The sequence below is a fragment of the Zootoca vivipara genome, chromosome 15 (genome assembly GCF_965207765.1).
Source record: "Zootoca vivipara chromosome 15, rZooViv2.hap1.1, whole genome shotgun sequence".
In the NCBI taxonomy this organism is placed as follows: Eukaryota; Metazoa; Chordata; class Lepidosauria; order Squamata; family Lacertidae; genus Zootoca; species Zootoca vivipara.
Window position 1 is genome coordinate 41579607 of NC_142598.1, and position 19852 is coordinate 41599458.

The window sequence follows — 19852 nt, forward strand, 5'->3', positions numbered from 1 at the left end:
TTCGTAACATTCCAAATGCATATCCCTATATAGAGATTTCTCTGAATCTCGAGACTCCCTCCCCCCCAAAAAAAATCTCCTCCATGGGTCCTAGTGTCAAAATCTACAACTGCATACTATTCCATATTTTATATCAATCCATATGGTCCAGAGTATTATAATAGTATCAATAATTTATTTTTTATACCCCGCCCATCTGGCTGGGTTTCCCCAGCCACTCTGGGCGGCTTCCAACCAAATATTAAAAACACAATACAGCATCAAACATTTAAAAACTTCGCTATTTGTTACATTACAAGTGAACTTCAGATCCTTCCAATGTTTCCATCTGCTTACAGTGGTCTCCTAAATAAGTTATATCCCCCCCCCATTTTTTTTTTTAAGTTTTTGCCCTCTTGGTTCCTGAGTTTTCCATCCAGCTTTGTCATTTCAGCTTAACTTGCCATTCCTCTCTGGTCGGGGCTTCTTTCCATCTCTGGGCTAGTAGCATCCGAGCGGCTGTTGTCCCGTACATTAAAAAGTCTTAGGAATTAGGTGTTAGCACTCACAGAGTTTTCAATATCTCCCTCCATCCTTTCCTTCCTCTTTGCGAAAGTGCCTCTCAAAAAAAATCTTTAAAAAGTCTCAGACATGATGAAGAGCGTTTCTTGGGCCAGGTCTCTTTACCGAGTGCCCAGTTAAAAGCCCTTTTCTTTGATCATTTGCGCCACGGGGGTTTCTGTTACCTATCGCATAGATTTGAGTTTATATCCTGTAATGCCAGGAGCAAAGGGGATTCTGGAGCTCAAATCCTGCCGGCTGCTTGGCCCCCGTCAGAGCAGGATGCTGGATTAGATGGGCCATGGGCCTCATCCTGCAAGCTTTCTCATGTTCTTACCAGTTTAGCCAGCCATTGGGAATATGAACTCCCGCACCTCTTTCAAAATTCTTTGCAGAGGGCCAACATAAAGATGTAGCTCGTAAATACAGAAGTGATTGCCTTTCCTGGATAAATTACCCGTAATCATAAACACATTATTCCTCTTTCTGTGTCCCAGATCGTGTACAGGGGAGGTGAACGGGGGCTCAGGGGGAACGTGATGTCCAATCCTGCCCTAGATGCCCTTTTGCAGGAAACTCTGTGCCCATCGAGACATGTGGCAAAAAATTACCGTATTTTTCCATGTATAAGGCTTATTTGGGGGGACTAAATTAAAGAAAATGAGGAGAGTGGCCCAAAGTTGTTGAGCATTTTTAGGGGGGATTTCAGGCATATTCTTAGTCTTAAGAGTGATATTTCGTACAGCATTCAACCTTGAGCCAGGCGACTGCAATGCATTGAATTTTTGTGTGTGCTTCTGATCTTGGAGAAAAGCCATTTAAATGGAAATGAAACATCCGGTGCCCTTCCGTTTATAGTCTCCCTCTTAGTTGGGAGTCTGGCCATGGCTCATTTCACAAGTGTCCTAGTTTTGAGCGTGCCGTTAGAAAGAGCATCCTCATGTCTGGCCATTTTGGGGTCCTTTTATTTGGGAGAAGGTGGCCCCTTTTGTATCAGAAACCTGGATTTCTCAACTCCCAGCAGAGGTTTCTGTGCCCTGAATTTAACATCATTTTGCCCTGTGTCTTCAGGGTCTCGTATGATTTGCTCAGCTCAGGGGGGAAAGAGACGCTGGCCCCTTGCCTTACGTAGAAAGGCAAAATACCTTTTTTAATGTGAAGTTCTGTCTTAACTTGCAGTTCTCGCTGCATGTGTGTGTCAGAGAGAGAGAGAGAGAGCAATGTTCATCGTTTTCCCATGGGACGCAGTTTTTGTTGTTGCCTGATTCTGATCTACTGTCTTTACAAACAATAAATTCAAACTGCTTTTCGGTAATGGATTATATAATTACTCGTCGCTAAGCAGAGCGAGAGGAAGGGAAAGTGGGAAAGGAGGGGAAACAAGAGCTCCGTCTCTTTGCATCTTATTCTACACCTGGCAGTTAAGAAGAGACCATCTCTTTAAAAATGGCTTTTTTTCCATTCCTAATGCGAGTCAGAGAGAGCGTCCCCCTGCTGCTTTAGGGAAAGGGCCACGTACAGAATGCAGTTTGAAGGCTACAGATTGTCGCAATAATTCAATTGGAAGTTTGGGATTCATGAGGCTTCCCTTTTCCCTGAAGCTTTCTGCACTCCCCAGTGGAACAGTGAAATGCACGCGATATTATTTTAGCCCATTTTCACAGAGTGTGACCCGCAACCTGTATCCTGGTTTTCTTAGCTGAGATGTAACTTCTTGCCGGTGTGCTTTGGTTTCAGAAAGCAGAAGACAGTACAGAAGGCATGGGATCCGGACTTGGTCCGGATGGAGAGGTAAGAAGTCCAGAAGGCGTTTCAAGATGTTGCCCTCGGTTTGTGGTAAGCAAAATGCCGCAATTGCTCACCAGTGTGCAAGGGGACTTGAGAGAGAAAAGAGCAGGGCCAAGACACAGAGGTGGGGCTCTTTCACTTAGCATGCTTTGCCCGTGAAAACCACCTCAGTCTGACCCAGGCATCCCCAAACTTTGGCCCTCCAGATGTTTTGGACTACAATTCCCATCTTCCCCGACCACTGGTCCTGTTAGCTAGGGATCATGGGAGTTGTAGGCCAAAACATCTGGAGGGCCGCAGTTTGGGGATGCCTGGTCTTTGCAAATAAACAAGGATTTAAGGCTTTTGAACAAGAGCAGCAAGGTGACTTACAGGTTATTTATTATTATTTTTATTATTACTACTATTATTAATTAATTTAAATTTGTATACTGCCCTGTACCTGCAGGTCTTAGGGCGGTTCGCAGGATAAAACCACAGGATAAAACACAAAACGCATAATAAAAACAAAAACATGAGCAATCCAATACCTCCCCCCCCCAACCCCCACATTTTAAAGGAGCATTCGATGTCAGTCAGCCCAAGGCCTGGTTAAAGAGGACCCCTTTTTCGCCTGGCGTCTGAAGGTGTACAGTGAAGGTACCAGCTGGACCTCCCTGGGGAGAGCAATTTCTCAAGTGGGGGGGCCACTATGGAAAAGGCCCTGTTCTTGTGTTGCCACTTTCCGTACCTCTTGTGGCTTTGATTCCAAGTTGCCCTTTGATCGAATGGAAACTCCTGCTGACAGAAATGGGCGGGTGGGGGTGATTCTTCTCATGCTGTTCCAAGAGATCTCCCCAAACTTTTATTTGGGGGGTGCAAACCTTTTCATCTGCAGGTATGTTCTGTGATCAGAGTTCTGTTCTCAGGATCTATTTATGTTTTTAAATCAGCCTTGTCCATAAGCCCACAAACGTTACTCGCCCAGACATTATAAATATCGTCAGTTGTACGATATTTTTGTTTTGTTATGTGAATTTATTTTAGCTTGTACCCCCTTAAGTACCCTAGCTAATCAAGCAAACAGACATCAGTGGATTTGAAGTTTGCTGTGTTTTCTGGCATGCAGAAAGATATGTAGCAAATTGGTTTAATGGAAGACACTGCCCAACACTTCTAATTGAAGTTTTTAATGAGTGCCCTTGTCGTTAATGAGCTCTCTCACTAATGAGCATGCTGCAGTGCCCTATAAATGACTTCCGGAAGTTTCCGTCTGCGTGTCTGTTAGTATCTTTTACTGGAGACGTGACAGATACTATTATTTTTTGTTACGGTAAAGGGAATAGGGGAGGCATAAGGCATTAGATTTCTAATCTAAAACCTCGTATCCAAGTCATTAAGAAAGAAAAATACTGACAGTGCAGTCATATAATATCTATTCGGATATTCGGATCTATTCACACTAATCTGTAAGATTGCAGCCTTAAAATCCGTCATATTTATAATAATTTTCTTTACAAATAGTAAGAAGGGAGCAGAAATTAAAATGATCCATTTGGAGAAGCTGATGAATGCTTAATGTTTTGGCACCACACCATATTTCTTCCAATGTCTTTAATGGTGCTTATATTCATAAACTGCCTGTGAATAGTTTGGTTCGATGCTAATTGTCAAGCATATTTGACGTCAAGTAATAATTTGCACTGAGACTAAACTTTGTAGGGTTTTTTTTTGTAAAAGAAATCTCTGTGTTCTTGTTTGCACATCGCATTAAGCCATACCTAGTTTCAAACAAACCATGGTTTAATGGGAAAGAGCAGTATGTTGTGGGGAACACAGCTCAGACACTGTTTTCGTGGCGGTCCTCTCCTCCCAACCTCTGTGCTGCAGACGTAACAAGCCAGAGTCAGGCTCTGAGCTGCAACCAAGGTTTGTTCTGCTCACACTTTGGAGGAAACAAAATGAGCAAGATACTAGCTTGCTTTATTCATGCTGTGGCAGAAGTGGACGAAGATCATTGCCATATTTTTTTGAGCGACATGCTCCAGGACGCTGTTTGTTCATATTAAACTATACGCGCTTTAAAAATCTGATTCAATGTGACATGTGAACTTGGCCGGTGCGTAGCTTAGCATTGCAGAACGATGCGCTCTGTGCTGCCTATTTGCTCTCAGCTTCAGTCTCGTTGTGACCCAAATTGTGGGAGTTGGGTGGAAGAGCCAGGCTTTGGGTAGGGAGAACTGCGCCTAAAGTCCCTTCCAACTACAGTGGAAGTCGAACGGAATCTGTTCCGGGAGTCCGTTCGACTTCCAAAATGTTTGGAAACGAAAGTGTGGCTTCCAATCGGAAGCTGTGGAAGTTGTGTTGGACGTCTGGCTCGCAAACTGGAACACTCACTTCCGGGTTTGCGGCATTTGGGAGCCAAAACGTCCAGGAACTAAGCTGTTTGAAAACCAAGGTACGGCTGTATATCACTCTGATGGGACCAGGGCCGGATTTAGGTTGGATGAGACCCTGAGCTCCTGAAGGTAATGGGGCCCTTTCTATGTCCAGCTGTCCTTTGTCAGCAACAAATGGTTGCTGTTTTTTAGTGTTGAATATATGCTATATGGTCATTGATGGACCTCATAGGTATCTCAAGCCATTTGCACATGTTGCCCTGCAACCAGTCCATGCAGAATGGAGGCACCCTATATATAGAAAGGAGCAAACCAGGGATATTTGAGGGAGCAGGCGAGGCCCACACAACGCAAAACACGGTTGCTGCCTGTAGGTTTTATTTTAATTGTTTTTTTATCTTCTATTTTGGAAATGTACACCCAGTTTTTTCCCTTTAATTTTTTTGGGGGCCCCCAATAAAGTGGGGCCCTAACTTCTACATAAATCTGGCACTGGATGGGAGCACCTAGTTGGCCTGGATTTCTGCGCAAGTGACCGCCACGTAGTTTGCAACTTTGGACTTGCCGTGACTCAGTTTGCCGTTTGTCCTTCAATTCCAGCCCATTGATGAGAGCAGTCAGATGAGTGATCTCCCCGTCAAGGTAACTCACACGGAAACAGGGAAAGTTCTCCTTGGACCAGAGGCTCCGAAAGCAAGTCAGCTGGATGCCTGGCTAGAAATGAACCCTGGGTAAGTAATCCTGCACATTGCACTCCACCACATAACCTGGATTGATTTCGTGCTGCCTTTCCGGGCAAAACTTTCCCCGAAGCAGCTTGCATCAAAACCACAGTATATCCCCTACCTTTGAAATATTTTCAGATCTGTATTCTGTGTCTTTCCAAAGCTTCCTGACACACACATTTATTATTGACTCCTCTGCCTGTTTCTTCCCCGCAGGTATGAAGTTGCACCCAGGTCAGACAGCGAAGAAAGTGATTCTGAGTTTGAGGAAGATGTAAGTAAGAGATAAGATAAGATATCTTTATTGTAATTGTCCCCTTGTGGGAACAACGAAATTACTCGGTTGCTACATCCACTCAGATAAAGCATTCCGCATAATCCAAAATTACAAAAACCTAATTAAAAACAGTAAATATAATACAAAATAACAAGTAAAATAAGTTGACTTCAAAGTCCAGGCTTTCCATTTAAGGCCAAAATTGCTCTAGAGAAGAAACTGTTCCTGAGACAGTTGACTGCTTCCTCTTGATACATGTATTTATCCAAAATATTATTTAAGGCAGGGGTGCCCAGACTTTTTTCAAAGGTCCAGATTTGATGAAGTGAACATGTGTGAGGGCTGACCAAAGCTTTTTTTCGGATTGAAAGTTGTTCAGCTTTCTTTAGGATTGAAGTTGTTGAGCTTTTTCTAGGATTTTACCCCAGGACATATACTGCCACGAGGGCCAGATTAAATCGACCGGTGGGCCGGATTAGGCCCCCCAAACAGACTTTGGACCTGCCTGATTTAATGTAATTTCCATTCTAGGGACCAGAGAGTCAGATTAAGCATATAGGAAGCTCACTCTGACCATTAAAATAATTATTGCTATAACACTGCAAGATAAATAAGGAGAAAGTCTCCTCCTTAGAATAGATTTCAGTGCTTTTTAGACCCTTCTCTAATGAGCTATTTGTGTGGCTTTTCTTGTCTAAACAAGAAGCTTCAATATGATGGGAGGGAAATTGCAATGCTATAATCCAATTAATTAACAGAGAAGATAGATTAGATGATATACATCTTTAAGCAATGAAGGAATGGAGATTTCGTTTTGATTCCCAGTGACCGTGAATCGCTATAAACATTGGGCTTTGTTTTTCATGAAATTGCTCTCCAAGAAAGCACGCACAGGTTGTTAGTCCTTCACATGGTTAGTATCCTGTCTGCTTGCATCAACGTTATCTGCATACAAGTCAGCTGATATTTCCCTGGAAAGTGTTATCTTTTTAATCAGTCCCTCATTAAAATACAGTAATGCACCAGAGAGTAGGGAGGGAGAGATCTGAAATGCAGCTGTTGGTATATTTTGCCACTTTAGCAATCAAGCAGGGATTCAGCAATATGCAAAATTGTGTTTAAAAGCATTGTAAGTAGAGACTTGGAAAATGTGCACAGTTGAAGAACAGCAGGATGAACTGAATATGCTTTGATTTCTCCCTAAAAGGGGGTCTCTTAAATAGATACGGCCTGTTCTGCCACGGTTGCTTCCTCCTCCTTTGGCTTGGCACCCAGAGCTCACCTAAGGGGTTCCCACCTGGTTGCTGCTGATTCCGGGAGCAGAGGGTCCAGCCACCCAGCTTTGGAAATACAATGGTACCTTGGTTCTCAAACTTAATCCGTTCCGGAAGTCCATTCCAAAACCAAGGCACGCTTTCCCATAGAAAGTACAGTCGTACCTCGGGTTGTGAACACCTCGGGTTACGAACAACTCGGGTTACGAACTGCGCAAACCCGGAAGTATTTTCGTCGCGCGTGTGTGCGCAGAAGCGCCGCACACATTTGTGCATGCACAAAGCGTGAAAATAGTGCTTTGCACATGCGCAAAATGGCGTTTTCGGGTTACGAACTTTTTGGGTTACGAACTGCGACCCGGAACGGATCGCATTCGTAACCCGAGGTACCACTGTAATGCAAAATGGATTAATCTGTTCCAGACTTTTAGAAACAAACCCCCAAAATAGCAATTTAACATGAATTTTACTATCTAATGAGACCATTGATCCATAAAATGAAAGCAATAATCAAGGTACGGTACTATAAAATAAATAAGACAGTTTTGTAGATGACAAAAATAAAAATTACTTTTTGTTTCTTACCTGCACTGATGATAGTCATTGGATGGGGGGGGCTTATATCGATCTCAACAGTCACACAATCAATCAATCAATCAATCAGTAGCTGAACTGGTTTCCACACATTCACAAAAACCAATGAACCGAAAAAGCTTCAAAAACGAAAATGCAAATTAAATAGCAAAAACAAAAGCGCCAAACTTCATCCATTCTGGAAGTCCATTTGACTTCCGAAATGTTCTAAAACCAAGGGGCAGCTTCTGATTGGTACAGGTGCTCCGGAAACAATAGCTGATAGCCGCATCAGATATTTGGCTTCCAGAAAACATTAAAAAAATCAGAACACTTAATTCTGGGTTTTCGGCGTTTGGGAACCAAGGTACCACTGTATTTGCATTAGGATGCCACCTGAGCCATGGTAACCGTTGTACAGCTTTATTGCTTACTGATGAACATCCAGAGAAAACGGCAGAAATGAGATGAACAGTCCTTAGTATCTAAACACGCTGAGAGGTGCCTTTTTAAAAAACAGTGGAAAACGTTGTCTTGTGGAATAATTTCTGACTCTGAAAATACTAAGCAGCGGTTCATATAAGCGGCATTTAAAGCTTCATTTCTTCTTTTTAAATGATGACCATCCTGCGATCACAGAACTCTGAATTTCATGTGACGCACCATGAGGTGGAACTCTGAAACGGAGTTCAGGTATTGTAAAGGCAGGAAGAGGGGGGGGGCGGGGAAAGGCAACGAAGATTGTAAATCTGGAAATACTTTACAAAATTGTAAAGCAAAATATCTATCAAAATCACATTGAAACCGTATTCCTGTGACAGTGGGTAAACGCTAGCTGGGCATTCTCTTGGGAAGGGGCCTTTTGTTTCAATGAAACAAAAGCCAAGAGACGGGATGGCAGAGGAACTTTGCACTTAGAAGGTTGCGAGTGGGAGCAGAGTTTTTGCGCAAGTTTGACAGCCTGTTTTCTGCAGGAAGATGATGAGGATTCAAGTAGGCCAGAAACAGACGAAAAGCGACACCTGGATCCAAACAGCGAAGACGTTCCGGAAAGAGACGCTAAGAAGATCATTGAGTGAGTCATTTGGGAAGCAAACCCTTTTAGCCACGGCTAGTTCTTCTTTCTTTCTTTTAAAATAACGTTTATTGAATTTTACAATTTTATATTCCACACAGTCATCACTATACCACACAGTATAAATCCCACCCCCCTCCCCTGACTTCCCTCAACTTCCCCTTCTGGTTCTTTAAATATTTGTTTCTCCTGCCTGTTTTATTCTACCTTGACTTTGTAATCTTTTACCTAAATGTTATTGCATGAATTTTTCAGTTAGCTTTGCTGAAATGGCGAAAATTAGGAGTCAAAGGCAATAGAAACTTTACAAAGGATTGGGAACCGTTTTTGTTGTATTTACAGAAATATTGCAAAGAAGGAATTGAGTCAACACTTCCAATTAAGGAAACAAATATAAAAGTTAAGATTCAACAACTGGGAAAATAATAAAATGTAAGATGTGATTTGGGAAATATGGCACAGAAATGATAGGACTGCAATAACATTTGGGCATGGCTAGTTCTGTGTCCTTGTGCAAGAAATAAAAAAAATCACGAAGGAATTGTGCAGCGTAAATAAAGTGCCTCCCTCTCTCTCCTCGCTTTGCAGGACGGCCAAACAAGATGTGGACGATGAGTATAGCATGCACGAATACAGCGCCGGGGAGTCTCAGTCGTACTACACTGTGGCGCACGCAATAGCCGAGAGGGTCGAGAAGCAGTCTTCCCTTCTGATTAATGGCACATTGAAACATTACCAGGTATGCGCCTCAGGGGGAGATGATGATGATGATGATGATGATGATGATGATGATATATTATTTATACCCCGCCCATCTGGCTGGGTTTCCTCAGCCACTCTGGGCAGCTCCCAACAGAATATTAAAAACACGATAAAGCATTAAAAGCTTCCCTAAACAGGGCTGCCTTCAGATATTTCCTAAAAGTCAGAAAGTTGTTTTATTTCCTTGACATCTGATGGGAGGGCGTTCCACAGGGAGGGCGCCACCACCGAGAAGGCCCTCTGCCTGGTTCCCTGTAACCAGAAGGCCCTTGGAGCTGGACCTCAGTGTCCGGGCAGAACGACGGGGGTGGAGACGCTCCTTCAGGTATATTTGGCCGAGGCCATTTAGGGCTTTCAAGGTCAGCACCAACACTTTGAATTGTGCTCGGAAACGTACTGGGAGCCAATGTAGGTCTTTCAAGACCGGTGTTATACAGTCTCGGCAGCCGCTCGAATGCCGCATTCTGGATTAGTTGTAGTTTCCGGGTCACCTTCAAAGGTAGCCCCACGGAGAGCGCATGGCAGTAGTCCAAGCTGGAGATAACTAGAGCATGCACCACTCTGGCCAGACAGGTCTGCCTTTCCATGGGTGCATTGTTCATAAAACTCCCCTCCATGGATCTCTACCATAGCTGTTCTCAAACATTGTCTCCCAGTCTGTCTCCCTGGAAACATTTCAGCTTCACTGAATGATTAAGAATCAAGCAACTTTGGTTCTCGGTGTTTTCCCTTGAATATTTTAAAGCCGCCTTTCCTATCATGGGACTCTGGACGTTGCGGGACTACAAATCCCATCATCCTTGACCATTGAGGGTGCTGGCTGGGGTTCGCTGGCACTTGCAGGCCGAACCCTCTGGTTGGGAATTTTGCTTTCTCCCTTTCTGCATTATGTGGTCTAGCTGCACCCCGGTCAGAAGGGGGGGAGGCTCACTATCAGCAGCACATATTTCTTGTTGCAGTGTTTGAGAACTCCTTCCCTTGGGGCTTCTCTGCAAAGCTGACTCAATTGGAGTGCCCTTTCTGAATGGCTCCTGGCAATGTAGACTTTCTGCATGTTTCCGCCTCCCCCATTATGCCGGGAGGTGTCATGGGCTGGGTTCATGGTTACCAAAATCCCCTCTCTCCTTGAGCTGTTTCACGGCAACATACATCTCAATAATACTGTTCTATCAGCTGCAGAATTCAAAATACCTCCCTGCAAATAATGGGTTTCAAAGAGGGAACCTGCCTTAGGAGCACACAAACATTCCTTAATAATAATAATAGTAGTAATTTCATATTTATATGTCGCCCATCTGACCGGGTTACCCCAGCCACTCTGTGCAACAAAATAAAACACCATAAGATGTTGAAAAGATCACTGTACAGGGCTACCTTCGGATGTCTTTTATAAGTTAATTTCCTTGACCCTTCTGATTGGAGGGTCTTCTCCAGGGTGTGCCCGACTACCCTGCATGAATGCTCCTTCCCTTTTCAGCATTAACTGTGGTTTGAATATTGCATCAGCACTCCTATGAATCATGGCTAATGCTAATCGGTTTCCCTCTCAACCATGGTTTGCAGGCCCTCTTCACTTCCGGTTTCAAACCTGGTTTACATGGGCACCCTGCTTAGCACAATCCATGGTTAACATTCTAACCATGCTAACCTTTCAACCATGGTTTTGTTGGCAACATTAGCTACAGCTGGCCAATCGGACACCCCAGAAGACTGTGCTTGCAGTGAAGGAGAGTGTGTGCAAGTTTCCAGTCCTGCAAACCATGGTTTGAAGTATCATTTGAATTGAGTCTGAAACATGGGAAGGAATATGTGTGTCCAAGGCTGGCTCCCAGTTTGCAAACCATGGCTGCATCTTCACTGGACTTGGTCTTTTTAATCCCCTCAGTTTCTCCTAACTCTTCTGCTGATTAAGACTTAGCAGCTTTAGGAGGTGGGGTTTTTCCCCATCATAATGCACCAATATTGAATTGATTCTGCGCTCTATAATTTATTCCGAACGAAGAGTCAGGATCGTTTTTTGCCACCTGCAAGTTGGAGAATAGAGATGGTTCTAAAAGTAAATCAAGAGGAACCCTTGGAAATAGACATTCAAGACACATATAATAATAATAATAATAATAATAATAATAATAATAATAATAATAATAATTTATTATTTATTATTTATACCCCGCCCATCTGGCCGGGTTCCCCCAGCCACTCTGGGCGGCTTCCAACAAGATATTAAAATACAGAAATCCATCAAACATTAAAAGCTTCCCTAAACAGGGCTGCCTTAAGATGCCTTCTAAAGGTCTGGTAATTGTTATTCTCTTTGACCTCTGGTGGGAGGGCATTCCACAGGGTGGGCGCCACTACCGAGAAGGCCCTCTGCCTGGTTCCCTGGAACTTGGCTTCTCGTAGCGAGGGAACCGCCAGAAGGCCCTCGGAGCTGGACCTCAGTGTCCGGGCAGAACGATGGGGGAGGAGACGTTCCTTTAGGTATACTGGACCGAGGCCGTTTAGGGCTTTCAAGGTCAGCACCAACACTTTGAATTGTGCTCGGAAACATACTGGGAGCCAATGTAGGTCTTTCAGGACCGGTGTTATGTGGTCTCGGCGGCCACTCCCAGTCACCAGTCTAGCTGCCACATTCTGGATTAATTGCAGTTTCCGGGTCACCTTCAAAGGTAGCCCCACGTAGAGCACATTACAGTAGTCCAAGCGGGAGATAACCAGAGCATGCACTACTCTGGTGAGACAGTCCGCGGGCAGGTAGGGTCTCAGCCTGCGTACCAGATGGAGCTGATAAACATAGGGACAGTTAAGAGCCCGCAGTGTGTTGCAGTGCCAACAGCATTAATCTCTCAACACTGCGCCCAAAGCACCTGTCAATAAAGGCTGTAGCATACAGAGCTGCAGGGCACCATGCGCAGGTAGCACTATCTGCGGCTTATTTTTCATGATGCCGCCAGCCGCCTGCGCATCTTCCACTGAGGAGCACCAGAGCCGAGGCGCAAGATCAAAACGTTGCTGTGCGCAGACCCCGGTTAATTGAGGCAATTCTCCTACATTTCAGATCCAGGGCCTGGAATGGATGGTTTCTCTGTACAATAACAATCTGAATGGGATTTTGGCTGACGAAATGGGGCTCGGAAAGACCATACAGACCATTGCCCTCATCACTTACCTGATGGACCACAAAAGGCTCAATGGCCCCTATCTCATCATCGTTCCCCTCTCGTAAGTAGATGAACTCCTAATGATATTTTTCTACGCCGTGCAGATTGGCTCATTAACAACGATATATATATATATATATATATATATATATATATATATATATATATATATAGCACACGCTTAACAGTTAGACGAAGCATGCAGGAGGCTGTTCTCTCTTCTCCGTCTATGATTGTCTTCCCTTCTTCTCACATGTCATTGGGGACCAGATGGCTGATAAAAGCATTTAGCGTTATTGTGCTTTTTAGTCATTAAAGCTTCTCCCTACTGTGAGTCACAAGGGGGGAGCGAGAGAAATGCACGTGTTTCCTATTTTATGCGACATCCTTTTCCCTTCGTTTTTAAAGAATTTTATCACAGCTGCTAGATCTTTAAAGGGGGGACTCTCAACTGGCACCCTTGGTTCACAACAGCCTGTCTTTCCCCCCCTTTGACGTATCGGTACCTCCTAGCTGGGGATATTTTCCCTCGGCGACTCCCCAGCCACCTTTGCAACCGCCCCACGGCTCTGCGTAACATTAGATTTCAAACAAACACAACATTAACATCCTAGCGCCCAGATCCCCAGGAGGTAATTTTATTCTTGGAAACATTGAACTTTGGAAAAACAAACAAACACCCATATTGGTCTTATTAAGGTACCGTAATGGTTTTAGTGAAAGCCGGTCGGCGACATTATAAAGCGACAACGCCACCAAGTCGGACATGCCTTTGCACAGGTGTGTCTGTGGTTGCAGAGCACCTGATCCCCTTTCTCCAAGGAGGCCTGGGGGCTTTTTCTTTGCAGCCTCCAAAATCAAAGGTCTATAATCAAAATAAATGACACTGGCTGTCTTTGGCCCGGTTCCCTCACCGCTTTAAACCGCGGTTAGGCAGAGCAGCGATTGAAAGGTGAACTTGCCGTGTCTGCTCCTCTCCTGCCGCCCTCCTGCCACGTCAGATGCCAAGCTCTCTCCAAACCAGGAGTGCCTGAACTTTTTCCAAAGAGGGCCAGATTTGATGAAGTGGATGTGCCTGAGGGCCGGCCAAAGTTGTTGAGCTTTTTTTTAGGATTGAATTTGCTGAGAGCTTTTTTGGAGATTTTACCCCAGTAAATAAACTGCCACAGGGGCCAGATTAAACTGACCGGCAGGCTTCTTCTTGGTGTATACCCCTTGCGATGAGGCTCGGCTTGGGCAGGACGCTAAGCCAAGCTTCCCTCCCAGCAGCTCACCAGGAGCAAAGCAGGCGCCGTTTTAGCCCCAGGGACCAACCGGCTGAGCATCACTTTTAAACCATAGTTAAACTTCACGGCGGTTTGCGGGGCTCTGTGAAGCAGCCCAGCCAGCAAGCTCATTGCAGCAGCAGCAGCATCTGAACTTTTGAAACAATCAGAATTAATTTTTGATTTGTGCGTTTGGTGGGGAGAGAGCAGTGACCCAACTGGAAGAGCACAAAGAGCAAAAGCTGTGTCCTCTCCCAGGGCTGGAAAAAAAAATCACAGTCCCCCTATTACTATTTTTTGCAAAAAAATTTTTATTGTATTTTACATTTTTATCATCCAAATATCATAATATACAACAAAAAATACAAATACCAAATCCCCCCCCCCACGACTTTCGTCAACTTCCTTTTCTGGTTTTTTTGCAAACTTCATTTCCCTGTTTATTTTACTATTTCTTAAAGATCATTATTTTTACCCCCCCCCCCATTTTAACATATTCATCATATTTCCTGTATTTATTTTGTTAATTGTAAGCGTTTAATCAAACCCTGCTAGTGAGTCCATTTCCTTACATTTTATCTGTAAGTATAACATAAATGGTTCCCAATCTTTCTTAAAATCTCTATTGTCTCTGTCTTTATCTTTCAGTTAGCTTCATCATTTCAGAGTTTTCCATCAGTTTTCCTTGCCATTCTTCTTTCGGTGGTATTTCATCACTTTTCCATCTTTGGACCGGCAAAATCCTAGTCGCAGTTGTCCGCATACATGAAGAGTTTCTTCTACTCTTTTGGCAGATCTTGACCTGAACACAGTGGTAGAATTCTCACCTGCCACCGTCCCCTATTAACATTTCCCCAAACTTTGACATGCAAACTGAGAGGCTGACAACCTGCTTGAAGGAAAACGAAGCGTGCATCTGCTCGGCTGCTTTGGCCCTTTTCATTGTACCATCAGATCAGTTAGCAAGGAACGACAAATACACACAACAAGGTTTCCATTTTCAGGGGAAATCTTCTGTCTTCAGAAGAAGACTGGGAAGCAAAGAGCTCTTAAGTGTAAAAATAAATAAATCACCGGTTTTGTAATTACAGTCCTGCTGCCCTGTCTTTCTCGGAATCCCCTCCTCTTCAGCAAAGCACTAAAATATATTCAGGCAGTACAAGTGTTGCATTGAGATACCTGTTTGTTTACATATGACCGGTGACAATTACGTAAAATTAAAAGTAAAGCAACAATAAACACTCAGGTAAACGTTTCTGAATACGTTAACAAAGTTGTGCCAAAGTGTATATGCCAAAAAGTATTACACTTATTACAGATATGAAATGATACCTAGTGACACGTTTTGCTCAGATTGGGGACCAAAAGTAAAAGGTATTTTGTATCCATAGCAGTTAGAATTTTTTGGGAGGGAGGGAAGATTTAAAAATTATAATATGTACTTCATGTACGCCAGGCGGTTGTAAACTATAGCTACTATTCTACCATACTATTCATGTAATCAACAGGGCCTTGTTTCTTTTGGGCTCTTTAAATTTCGTGTCCTTTTTCCCAATAATGCTGTTTGCCAGATTGCATTATACCATGGGTAGGCAAACTTAAGGCCCAGGGGCCGGATCCGGCCCAATCGCCTTCTGAATCCGGCCAGTGGATGGTCCAGGAATCCGGCCCAATCGCCTTCTGAATCCGGCCAGTGGATGGTCCAGGAATTTACATGAGTAGAATGTGTCCTTTTATTTAAAATGCATCTCTGGGTTATTTGTGGGGCATAGGAATTCGTTCCTCCCCCCCCCCCCCAAAAAAAATATAGTCCGACACCCACCCACCCCAGGTCTGAGGGGCAGTGGACGGCCCCCTGCTGAAAAAGTTTGCTGACCCCTGCATTATACCATTGGCCCATAGTGAATAATTGGAATGATTTCCATGTCCTGGCAATAGTTGTCCTTGCAGCGGTTAATAGGTGTGTTAGGAGTTATTTGTTTCCAATTTTCTGCATATCGTGACTCTGCAAGGTAAGCAGAGCCTTTTCTGAGATGATGAGAAAAGGTTCTGCTCTCCTTCCTCCTGCTTCCTTTTGCTTTTGTTCTTGCACCTTGAAAATAAAAAAATCAGGCTGTAGACTTTATTTTAAGTCAATTTATAGAACCATCGGTTTTGAGGTGCTTTGTGTTCTTAATCTTTCACACAGGACTTTATCCAACTGGACTTACGAGTTTGACAAATGGGCTCCTTCTGTCGTGAAAATCTCCTACAAGGTTTGGATGTCCTTTATATGCAAATAGAAAGTGGGCTGTATAAACGTGCACCCCCGGCTTTTCCCCATCCATTTATTTGTATGGGTTTTTTGTGCACTGAAAATGGCTTGCCATATTTTCCCATGTATTAGACACCCCCTCTTTTTGGGGGAGTAAATTGAAAGACAATGAGGGGAGATGGAGTTGAGATTTTTAAAAGGGGAGTTGCGCGCGCCATCACCCCAGCAGGGCCGTTGCTGGGGGTTGGCAAAATGGGCAGCCGCTCCCCCCAAGCCACTGCGGGCAGGAAGCTCCCTAGCGCACGGGACCCAACGACTATCCGTGTATAGGACAACCCCAGTTTATTCACATGATTTTCGAGTCAGAAAACCCCTCGTCTAATACACGGGAAAATACGGTAATCCGTACACTTAATCCAGGCTTGTTGCCATCAGCTGCTGGCACAGGGTGTGTGGAGGGAGCCGGTCTGCTTCTTGGGATCCCCGAAGGCTTTTCTCATTGGCTGCTGAAGTGCCACGTTGATCTCAGCAGGTGGGGGGGGGAGGCGCTCAGTCTCGACACAGATCAGGCAGGAGACTTCACTTCTCTGGGCCACGAATGCCCGGCGGGGGCCTCCCCTCCCCAGTTTGGAGCCCATGGCGCTTCTGCAAAGTCCCTCCCCTTTTCTAATACAGTGGTATCTCGGTTTATGAACACAATTGGTTCCGGAAGTCTGTTCATAAACTGAAGCGTTCATAAACTGAAGCGAACTTTCCCATTGAAAGCAATGGAAAGTGGATTAATCCGTTCCAGTTGGGTCCACGGAGTACTCAACCTGAAGAGTACTTAACCCGAAGCATGAGTGTAATTGGTTCCGGAAGTCTGTTCATAAACTGAAGCGTTCATAAACTGAAGCGAACTTTCCCACTGAAAGTAATGGAAAGTGGATTAATCCGTTCCAGTTGGGTCCACGGAGTACTCAACCTGAAGCGTACTTAACCCGAAGCTTGGGTGTAATTGGTTCCGGAAGTCTGTTCATAAACTGAAGCGAACTTTCCCATCGAAAATAATGGAAAGTGAATTAATCTGTTCCAGATGGCTCCGCGGCGTTCATAAACCGAAAATTCGTAAACCGAGGTGTTTGCAAACCGAGGTTCCACTGTATACTCCTGCTATGGATACATTCAGTTCAGTGCCGGATTTATGTACCGTATAAGCTTAAACAAGCTATAGCTTGGGGCCCCACTCTCTTAGGGCCCCCCAAAAAAATGTAAAGGAAAACCCCCCCTGGATATTTCTTCTTAATTGTATTTCAGTGACAATTTGCTGTTGACAACGGGCAGCTGGACATATCAAGGGCCCCATTACCTTCAGGAGCTGAGGGCCTCATCAAACCTAGATCCGGCCCTGGTTCAGTTGCTGGTTAAAAGGGTCCAGAAAGAATTTTTGGGCACTGCATAGTGGGCCTCCTTGTGCTGAGGTTTTGCCTTCCTCGTGGCATCAAGTGGTTTGCTCACTTCATGTCATCACAACTTTGGGCAAAGGTCAGCGTCAGTAGCCGTCCGTAGAGTTTTGGGTGGGGCTGCCCCAAAGGCCCTGGCCCCAGCTTGGGGTGTGTGTGCTGAGTCTGACCATCATGCCCCCCGGGGCCAGGCCTTCTCAGAGGGGGGCTACTCTGGGGTGGACCCCTGACGCTTTGTGACGCCCTTGCGGCTCACTCAGCTGCAGGACGGTGGAGGGAGAATAAGGCTCCCTGTGACATGATCCTTGCCCCGTGTCGCGCCATCTCCGCTCATGGCCGTGACCAAGAGACGATGGAAATGTCCCCAATCTATCTCCGGTATCCTATTGGCTCCTGGACGCTCCCCTCGTAGGCATTCAGAGCAGCTTATAACGGGTCACCGTTACTTTTGGATATTGAAATGCAGCAGGAAATCGTTGATGATCGTAAGTGTTCTGGCTGGAGCAAGATGGACATTAAATGCTGTACGATTGAACATTCTGAAATATTTGTTGTAAATCATAGAATTGTAGAGTTGAGGGTACCCTGAGGATCATCTAGACCAGCCCCCCCCCACAACACAGGAATACGCAGCTGCCCCATACGGGGATCAAACCTGCGGCCTTGGACTTGTCAGCAACACACACTAACCAACTGAGTTATCCAGGAGTATAATATGTGCGTGTTCATGTCAGAGATTTCAAGGTGGTTTACCAGTCCTGAATTAGTTCACCTTTGGACTAATTCAGCCCCTGATATTCGTAGGAAGGCGCTTGTGAACACTACAGACCCCAGACTGCCTTCAGCGTAACTTGCAACGGCAATAAGACCTATCTGAGTGGAGTTTTCTGTCCGGGAGCCATTGTCTGTGGCAAAGGAATTACCATGTACTCTTTCTCCAGCTTGATCTGGAGAATTTGCTCGTTGCAGCTGGATCCTTGCAATTTGTTTTGCATTTCTGTAGCCTCCTTTCAGGGGATGCTTTTCTTTTCCCTTTCCAGGGCACCCCTGCGATGCGCCGGTCCCTTGTCCCTCAGCTCCGTAGCGGAAAATTTAATGTTCTTTTGACGACTTACGAGTACATAATAAAGGACAAGCACATTCTTGCGAAGGTAAGGCTGCGTTTCTGGCTCCTCTCGGGGACGCGGTCTCTTGCCCTTGCCCCGAAGAGCCAGGATTATACCCGGCAAAGAGACTCCTGGCCCTGCAGCCGCAATCGCTGTTGTCTTTAAAAGGCAGCTCTCCCTTCCTGAACGGAGGTGTTGGGCTTTTCTTCCAGCCCATTCACTCTCTCCTCTCCTGCTGCGCCACTTTCCCGGCTGCAGACGAGAGAATGGCTTCGCTGCCTGTGGATCTCGTCAATGCCTCCCCGCAGGAGCGTCGCCATCCTCCCAGTGGCATTTCTTGTGGGGTCCTGCTATTCCATTTTGATCCGCGGCTCTTCTCTCACTCTTTGTTTGCCGAGCAGAGACAAACGTGGCGAGCGAAAGGAGTCCGGCTGTGTAGCCGCTTTCTGGATGTGGGGAGATAATACGGGGCCAGAGTGAAACCTGCTATCTTCATTTTCATTTGTGCATTGAGACCCGGTAGCTCAAAATCACTGCTTTTGATCTGAGTATCTCCTGAATAGTTAATAGACTCTGAAAAGTGGGAGCTAATCTTTGGGAACCGTGGCTTCTGTGGAAGTGGAGGCATTTAAGTAACGGAGCTCCAATTGTCAGACATCAGAGCCTGTGAATTTCTGAATGAGCTTTCATGTGCTTGCCGCAGTCACCTTTTAAATTGTAGTTTTCTGACCATCTCCCCCCTGGCCTAATATTCAATTGAGAACACGCATTCCTGGGCACAAGAATCTTCTGATGGGCTTTTGAGGATAGCTTATTTAATCTTTGCAAAGATTTCCATCCTTTCATTTTTTTAAAAGCATACCTTAAACTTCTTTTCTGTGGTTTGAATCCAGCTTTCACCCAATTCCACCCTCCCCTTTCAAATCCCCCCCTGGCTCTTTGAAGCATGTCCTGACGGGGACATAATTTTGGTTGCAAAGTGGCCCTCATAAAACCAGAATTTGAAGCGCTTGGTTTCATTATTGCCTCGGAGAAACTGCCGACAGGCTCTGCGCCATGTGCACCACCCCAAATTCACGGCTGACCAGTTAGAATTCCTTTTTGGGCCACGGAACTAGCATGCGTCTGTCATTGCCTGTGGGATGACAGTCCCATTCTGTTTATCAGCTTGGCTGTCAGGCTCATATGGTGGCAAGGGACTTGGCGCAGCTGCAGTTGCGCAGATCAGTGTC

The 19852-nt window shown here is 45.1% G+C and overlaps 1 protein-coding gene across 3 annotated transcripts in view; it reads left to right on the top strand.

The window, feature by feature from the left end:
* The window catches only part of SMARCA2 (SWI/SNF related BAF chromatin remodeling complex subunit ATPase 2), a 113958-nt gene that overhangs the window by 35146 nt on the left and 58960 nt on the right, over window positions 1-19852 (top strand). For all 3 annotated transcript variants that reach the window (XM_088658815.1, XM_088658814.1, XM_088658813.1), the window contains exons 11-18: window positions 2282-2331; window positions 5307-5437; window positions 5648-5705; window positions 8530-8630; window positions 9219-9369; window positions 12451-12614; window positions 16007-16073; window positions 18555-18665. In XM_088658815.1, coding sequence (XP_088514941.1) covers window positions 2282-2331; window positions 5307-5437; window positions 5648-5705; window positions 8530-8630; window positions 9219-9369; window positions 12451-12614; window positions 16007-16073; window positions 18555-18665 — 833 coding nt within the window. The remainder of the gene's footprint in view (window positions 1-2281; window positions 2332-5306; window positions 5438-5647; window positions 5706-8529; window positions 8631-9218; window positions 9370-12450; window positions 12615-16006; window positions 16074-18554; window positions 18666-19852) is intronic.